Source organism: Pongo abelii, chromosome 1 (genome assembly GCF_028885655.2).
Source record: "Pongo abelii isolate AG06213 chromosome 1, NHGRI_mPonAbe1-v2.0_pri, whole genome shotgun sequence".
Taxonomy (NCBI): domain Eukaryota; kingdom Metazoa; phylum Chordata; class Mammalia; order Primates; family Hominidae; genus Pongo; species Pongo abelii.
This window is the reverse complement of record NC_071985.2, coordinates 90284322-90292192: the sequence shown is the minus strand read 5'-3', so window position 1 is coordinate 90292192 and position 7871 is coordinate 90284322. Positions and strand designations below refer to the sequence as shown.

General features: G+C 59.3%; 1 protein-coding gene across 2 annotated transcripts; it reads right to left on the bottom strand.

Moving 5' to 3' along the window:
* Positions 1-7546, bottom strand: IGSF8 (immunoglobulin superfamily member 8). Of its 2 annotated transcripts, XM_024234890.3 has the most exons (8): positions 7500-7546; positions 7076-7184; positions 3532-3909; positions 2369-2830; positions 1583-1990; positions 940-1353; positions 466-596; positions 1-266 (listed from the first exon to the last, which is right to left on the bottom strand). In XM_024234890.3, exons 2-7 carry the CDS (start codon positions 7137-7139, stop codon positions 481-483), a joined length of 1842 nt encoding a protein of 613 aa, XP_024090658.1. In that variant the 5' UTR covers positions 7140-7184; positions 7500-7546; the 3' UTR covers positions 1-266; positions 466-480. The 2 variants fall into 2 exon arrangements, with proteins under 2 accessions (XP_024090658.1, XP_054383031.1); XM_054527056.2 differs by lacking the exon at positions 7500-7546 and having other exon boundaries at positions 1-289; positions 7076-7314.
* Between the last annotated feature and the right edge of the window lie 325 nt (positions 7547-7871).

The following is a 7871-nucleotide window of genomic DNA, read 5'->3' as shown; positions in this document are numbered from 1 at the left end:
TTTTTATAAAACAAGTTTATTCACATTTTAGAAAAACTAATTCTGGGACAGGAAATGGCCTCCCTATAGGATCCCTAAGAGATCAAGAACAGAAGGCCGGAGGGAGGGGCTTGGGAGGGAAGGAGTAGGGAAGGGGAGGCATGTCTCCCATTCTGGGTAGTGGGAGGTCAAATAAATTAAAGGAAGAGTGGACAGAGGGAGAGGGTGTCCAGGCAACCAGAGGAGGGCTTGGAGCTGGGCCAGAAGACAGTCAACACCTGCAAGACCTGAAAAGGGCACCCGGCGTGGGCTAAGGACAGAGAGCCCTGAGTGGGGCTCCCTCGCGGCCTCCACCCCTTAACAGGGCCCTGTGGATCTGAGCTGCCTACTCCTCCTCCAGGTGGGGCCTGGGAGGGAGCAACTTGGTTCAGGACTTGGGGGTGGGAAGCCCAATGAAAACAAGGTTGGGGGGTTCTTTTCCCTCACCTGGGGAGTAAGGGATCACCGTTTTCGAAGCCTCTTCATGAAGCAGCAAGTGATGGTACCAAGGACAGTGGCACCAGTGACTAGGGCCACCCCTGTACCCACCAGCAGAGGCACAAATAGGGTGTCCAGGGCTGGGGGAGAGAGGATAACTGCTCAGAGAGGATGCCGTCATCCTCCACCCATATACTTGCCTCTGCGCTTTCCCCATCAAGTTCTCTGAACCCACCTTCTCCATTCACAGACACCCCCATCCCTGCCCACAGCCTGCCCCCTCAGCATGCAAGTCAGCATCAACCACAGAGGACCCCATGCAGGTGGGCACTGCAGGGCTGGAAGTTGGATTTTTTGAGACTTCATGTGACATAACGTGGAGGAGAGGGATAGTAGCAGGGGGGTCAGAAGATGGGAAGGGAAGGCCAGTGGCAGAGGCCAGGAGGAAGGCAGAGTGAGGAAGGTGGAGGGGGTGTCACTCACCATGCATGTAGGGGTAGACTGTAACAGGCCCTGAGCGGGCACTGCCCGCCTGGTACCAGCTGTAGTCAGCATGCTGCACCCAGGCGCTGGGGGCACAGTGGTACACGCCTTCATCCTCGGGCCCCAAGCTGTGTAGTCTCAGCCGATGGCTTCGGGGCCCCACCAGCTCTACGCTGACAGGGCCTCCTCCAGGCCGGACTCCCAGCTCTGCCACACCATCCTGGCCTACACCACCCACTAGCTGGGCAGGGACAGAGCTGAGCTCTCCGTCCTCTGGTCGCTCCACCCACCAGCTGGCGGCCAGCCGCAGTCCTGGGGGGCCACCCCGCACAGAGATGTTGCACAGCAGGGAGGCAGTCTCCCCGCGGTACACTGTGCCTCCTGCTAGCCATGCCACAGCCTCCAGCACCACACCTGCAGAACACAGGACATGGGGTCAGAGGGTGCAGGGCCAGGGAGCATGGGGTTAGGGCTGCTGCCAAGCACGGCCCCAGGAAACTCAGGGTATTCCCACAATATTGGTAGAAGAAGAGCGTGAAGCTGTCGCCTGCAAGCAGCTGATGGAGAGGGAGGGGGTCGTGGAAACAGAAGGAAAAGGGGTTGACAATCCTCGAACCCTGTCCAGGGCCCAGCCACCTCTCACCTTCCTCCCGCACGTGCACAGGGAGAGGCCGGGAACGGGCACTGGCTGCTTCACGAAGCCGGGTCCCAGACCCTCGAACATAGGCTTTGGCGAGGCAGCGGTAGGTGCCCGCATCACCAGGCCTGGCAGCCTCTAGCCGTAGCCGGTATGTTCTGGATGCCACCTTCTCCATGGCAATGTGTCGGCCCTCATAGCCAGGGCCCAGGCTGCCCACACCCTCTGTGTCCAGCTGGGCTACCAGGCGGCCGGGCCCAGGTGCCCCCGCAGGTGCCATCTCCCAACCTACAGAGTATGCAGCATGCCGGCCTGCTGGGGGAAGTGCCCCTGACACATTGCACAGCAGTTCCAAGGGCTCCCCTGGGCCGATCCGACGTTCACCAGGCCCCACTGTCACTGCCAGCTGGCTGGCTGAAACACAGGTAGGGGAAGAGGTGTCATGGAGGCAGGAGGGGACACAGAGGCACCTGATTCCCCAACTTCCTGTTTCCTACTTGACAGCAGCAACTTCAAAACCTCCTGTATCCCCCTCACTAGGAATGACCATCTTTCTACTTAGGGGCTTGAATCTCACCCCTCAGCATGGGCCCCCTATCTCTATACCCAATTTCTGAGCAGAGAAAACCCATCAAGGGAGAGGGGAGAGAAATGCTAACAAGGCTGCTCACTCTGTGGAAGATGAGTTCCTTGGAGTCAGATGATGGCTATCTGGTACCCCCTGTGGCCACACTGCCCACGAGGACACTGTCCCTCCCAGCTCCCACAGTGGGATGTATAAGTGGCACTTACACAGCGTCTGCACATCCACGTGGGCCAGGACGGCCCTTTTCTCTGCGATCTGGGCCCAGCTGCCATCAGGATCCTGAATCCACTCAGCGGCAGTGCAGTGGTAGGTGCCTGCGTCCCCTGCCTGGGCACCCCCTACTACCATGCGGTACCGATCGGTCCCTTCCTTGCCCAGACGAAGCTCCCCTGCAGCCAGTCGCTCAGCATAGGGAGCTCCAGCCTCCACGGCCAAGTCTGACCGGATTCCCACCACTTCCTGCAGAGTTGACCGCCCAACTGGTGCCTCGGGCACAGATCGCCCAAAGGACACTGCCAGGTGTGTGTGCTTCTGTGTGCTTGTCCTCGCCAGGCAGCCCAGTGCCAGCTCCTGCCCCTCATGCACCGTCAGGCGTGGGGGTGAGGTTGGGGCCTGGCGGCCTCGGGGCCCTGGGGGGGCAGCAGACACCTGGAGGACATCTGGAAGAACTGGAGAGAACAGCTGGAGTGAGGGAGGACTGGGAGCTGGCAGCCCTTGTTACTGTTTCCTGTGTATAGCCTATCTCCCTAAATAAACTGTGAGCTCCCAGAGGGCAAAGATCGCATGTTGTATTATTTCTTCTGTAACTCAGTGGTGCCAAGGGCAGTACTGGGCACAGCACAGGCGCTCAATAAATACTTGTTGAATTTCATAGAACCAGCCCATCGCCTACTCACCCTTATGTTTGAGACTGACCTCTGTTTGAAATACTGAGAAGAGCGGCTCTGTCTTTCTTCTCAGAAGACAAAGAAACTTAAGAGAGTGAGAATGTCACATGGTCTAACTCCTTCCCTAACTCTACTCTCTTTCCCAGATCTGGGTCCTGTACTGTCCAGGAGTAGAGTCTATTCAACCCAACAGTCTTCCTCGTTCTTGGGAATGGAAAGGGGGCTGGACAACTTAAGGACACTTCTTCTCCCAGGAGGGGTCTTAATATGATAAGACGAGCACTGGCCTGGGTGAGGAACTCTGGGTTTGAGTCCCACATCAGCCACTGAGTTATTGGGTGACTTTGTGCAAGTCACTTAACCTCTTTGGGCCTCAAGTTCCTTGGCTACAAAACCTAAGGGGCAGTTAGATAGGTCACCTGTGGCCTTGACTTTCTGCCTTGAGAGGGTGTGTGGCCCCACCCCGTCCCAGGGCCCAGTACCTCTCAGCTCCACCTTGCCGCTGTAGCTGCCCAGGTAGCGGGTATCAGTGGAGGGGGTGTGGCACTCATAAATGCCAGCATCCTGGGCCTGCAGGCGGGCAATCTTGAGCACCACGGCATCACCTTGTAGGCGCTGCACCTGCACCTCACCCGCCACCACTCGGGACTTGAAGACAGCATAGGAGAACTGGGTATCCTTGGTACTGACAATGCCCAGTGCAGTATCTGGGGCCTCGGGCCTATACAGGAACCACTCGAAGTTCTGCTGGGCAGGGCCCTCATAGCCGGTCACATTGCAGGAGATGGAGACAGCTGTGCCAGCCACGCGGTACAAGGGCCCCTCGGGGACCAGCACCTCCCGGGCCCAGCATCCCATTCCTGTAGGGAAAGGCAAAAGGAGTTGAAGATGCCTAGTTCCTCATTCCATGCCCTCTGCTGCCACAAGCACCATTCTTGATCTCTGCCTACAAAAGGAAAGGAGACCTGGGGAAGCTTGTCCACAGCTTGGACCCTGTTCTGAGAATAGGAAAGGGATGCTGTGATATAAGACACCTGGATCTCAGGGAGGTGGCATGGGCCCAGAATTGCCTTGGCACCCAGATGCATCCCATTTCTGGCGGACTAGAAGCAGAGCGCCTGAAGGCAGAAAGGGGTACATCTGATTCCTGACCTAACGAGGCCTTGGTTCCAACTGAACCTTGATCTGTCCCTGCCACTCACCCACCTCCATGTCTGCCATTCCTTCCTCAGCACCTGGCAAGGGGAGCCTTCTAGCTAGGGGACTCTGAGACTACATGTCCCTCTCCTTTGCTTGAGGGGAGCTGGCAGTCTTGCTCAGAAGTGCTAGTTGGCTCAGCTGTGTCACCTGGGCCAGACAATGGAGCCAGTGACCCTAGCTGGAAAGGGCACAGGCCCAGTCAGTTCTCACCACACAATGCCCTCCCCCCTCCAGCTGCGCCATGAGCTCACTGCTTCTCTCACCCCACAGGGCTGCCCAGGCAGCTGGGGCTTCTGGGGCAAGATCCAGGCTCTGCCCTGGCCATTGGGGGCAGAAGATCCCCTCCTCCAGTGCCTGCCAACCTTCCGGGCTAGCCCAGCAGACTCACAAGGCGCCTGCCCCAGTTCCTTAACAAAAGCCTTCATTTGCACATGATATGCATTCATTTACATATATAGCTCTCTTTCTGTAGGGAGGCACTAAATCCCCAGCTGCCCCTTCTCATCTCTCTCCCTTCAGAAAGGCCAAACCTCTCTTCTTCACCCTACTCCACCCCTATGCCCAATCCTACCCCAGCAGTTACTCCTGGCAGACTTAGAGGGCTTAGCTCCTCCCTTCTCTCCTTCCATAGCTCCCACGAGATAAGAACACAGAACCTCAGAATGTAAAGAGGGTTAGGCCACCCCTCCCCACCTCTCCCCATTTTACAGATGAGAAAGGTAAGGCAGGAAAAGTATAATATCTTAGCCAAGATCATGCTGTCCCTAGATGGCTTCTACACACTCCTCCAGAGGGGCAAAACCAGAGAGGAAGATGGGGAAACTCCAAGGCCAGGCCTGAAGGGACTGACCTCACCAACCAGAGTGTCACTTTTAGGCCTCCCAGGGGGATACCATGGACTTTCTGCAGGAGCTAAAGGAAAATGCCCAGGAGTCTGTGGTCAAACTCTACCCTCCAGCTTCTCTAGAACGGCTCCTCTGAACTTCCCCACCCCTGCTGCTGTGCTCCTAGCCCCTTCCTTCATCCTCTGGCTGAGTCACAGGGAGAACTCATGGTCTGTTGTTAAGGGCACAGGCTGCCAGTCAGGAAGTGGGATTCTAGTACCATCCCCATGCCCAGCTGTGTGGCCTGGGATCCAGTCTCTTTCTGTCCTAGGCCTCAGTTTCCACACTGGAGGAGAACCAAGAGCTCCAGCTCTGACTGTGTGTGAGTGCGTTAGGTGACTCAGAAGAGCCCTGCCCCAGGCCAGGCAAGTTTCATAATCAGAGTGATGGTGGAGACAGCCAATCTGACACCTTCCCTGACTGCCTCAGGGCAGACTGCTCAGAAGGCCCCCTCCCATCTTCCTGGCTCCACAACTGCTGATGCTTGGAGATGCCCATGGGAAAGTCACCTCCACAGCCTTAGGAAATCAGTTGCCACACAGCTCTCCCTCCCCTCCTCTGTATGAGTCGCAGCAAGGAAAGGGAGAGCAAAGAGGCCTGCTTTGGAATCAGATATGTGTTCAAATCCTAGCCCTAACACTCACTAAATGTGCTCTCTGGGGCAAGTTACTTCATTTTCCTCATTTGTGAAATGAATGTAAGTGCTCACAGGCAGTGGGTGCTCAGACCTCTGCGTGCTCCTTTTTCAAACACAGGCCAGCACTCCCCCACCTCCCTGGGCTCCTCCCTGCTCCGTGCTGCCCACTGGGGAAAACACACCAAGTGCTAGGCAACCCAGGCCCCACAGCGCCTTCTTCTCTGTACATCCTCCTGCCACCTGCCCAGGGACCAGGGAGAGGACTCATCCTAACCCTGCAGGGCTCAGGGACCTGCAGCAGGGGAAGGCTTTGCTTGGTGACACTCTGGAGCTCTGGTCTAGAAACAGGCAGCTGGGGCTACCTTCAGCTTCTGCCTTGACGACAGCAGCTCTGAAGTCACCATCCCCACCCCCACGCTGCACTCTCATTTCAAGGGCTTCAGCCTCATCAACATCTGTACCGGCAGTTTCACTTTCTCCACGCCATACTCTTCCCCAGACCACCTCCTACAGGGATCCCTCCAGTTCAGGCCAAAAACAATTCCACTGTCATTATCCCCACGCATCCATGCAAGATTGGCCCAGAACACCCCACCATGAACACCCACCACAGCAGGCACAAGATGCTTGGAGATCCCAGGATCAGTCTCCATGGAACCTGGTTTCTCCTGAGGCAAGGAAGCTGGAACTAAGCGGTGTGAAAACTGATGGGTGGCTGCAGAGCCAAGTGCCATTTGGGAGAGAGGAAGAAGGGCAAAGAGGGACCCAACCCAGGATGGAGATGGGGGTGAGAGAGGGAACTGCCCCCAGTTGATGAAGTGTGTGGAGCGCAACTGGGAGAGACTTACTTCAAAGATCGTGGGCAGAACTGGCCTCTGGGCCTCCAGCCAACTCTGGGGCAATTATGAAGCTGGGCAGGCACTGCCCACGTAAGGCGGGCACCCAAGGCCAGGCCTGGAGCTGAGTGTGGGGCAGAAAGGAGTCGCAGCATTTGGTGCAGCGACCCCAGGACGTGGGTATGCTAGCTGAGAAGTGGGGCCTGCCCCGGGAGGCCGAGCAGCGCCTGGGGCAGCACCTTAGTGGGTCCTCTCTATGCCCCAGTCCCTGGCTTAGAGCTGGGGAGCCTGCACTCTTCCCAAGACTGGTTCGGAGGGCAGCCACAAAGCGCAGCTGGCCGCCGACTCCGGGGAGGCTGGAGGTAACCCTGACGGAGGAGGATGTGAGGAGCCCGGAAATGCTCGGGAGGTGCTGGATGGCAGGCACCTGCCCGGCAGGGCCGGGAACAGGAACGGGGGCCTGGCTTACCTAGCATTAGCAGCAGCAGCAGCGGCAGCGACGGCGGCAGCAGCGTGGGCCTGAGGGCGCCCATCCTGCGCGGCCAGCTCTGGGGAGGCTCCGGGGGATGGCGCGGGTTCTGGGGGGCCGGAAGGGTGGGGGGCGCATGCCCAGGTGGGGGGCAGGAAGCGGGACAGCGAGGCGTGGGTGCACCGAGCGAGCTGAACTGGAACTGCCGAATCCCCTCCCTCCGCCCCTCCCGCTGCTTTCCCTCCAGCCCTCGGCAGTTCTGAGACCATTCTCGCCCCGGCCCGCCCCGGCACCGCCCCTTCCCCCGCCCCGTCTAGGCCCGCCCCGCCCCGGACCCAGCCCTGGCCCCGCCCGCCCCATCCCGCCGGACTCCGGCCTTTGCTCCGCACCTGGCCCCGGCCCCGCCCCGCCCCTCGAAACTCACCTTTGCGTCGCATCGAGTCCCAGCCCCGCCCCGGCCCCGCCCCTCCCCGCCCCTCCCCGCCCCGCCCCGCCCCGCCCCGCCCCACAAGACTCCAGCCCTGGCTCCGCCCCGGGCCTCGGCCCAGACCCAGTTCCGGCCCCTTCCCCGCCCCGCCCCACCAGGACTACTGTCGGACTCCAATCCTGGCTCCTCCCCGGGTCCCGGCCCCGCCCCAGTCCCAAGCCGCACCCCTTCCCCGTCCCCCTAGAGCTAACGTCAGCCTCCAATCCTGGCTCCGCCCTGGACCCCGGCCTCGCCCCGCCCCTGGCCCTGGCTCCACCCGAGGCCTCCGCAGGAGTGAGCTAACTGCACCTCGGTGCATCGAAATTCCCA

Bases quoted from the DNA above. Each gene is read 5' to 3' on its own strand.
- IGSF8 (XM_024234890.3), bottom strand. From the start codon at position 7,139: ATGGGCGCCCTCAGGCCCACGCTGCTGCCGCCGTCGCTGCCGCTGCTG. The intron at 3,910-7,075 runs GTAAGCCAGGCC...CTTTCCCTACAG, and splicing joins GCTGCTGCTGCTAATGCTAG to GAATGGGATGCTGGGCCCGG. The intron at 1,354-1,582 runs GTGAGAGGTGGC...TGTGTTCTGCAG, and splicing joins TGTGCACGTGCGGGAGGAAG to GTGTGGTGCTGGAGGCTGTG.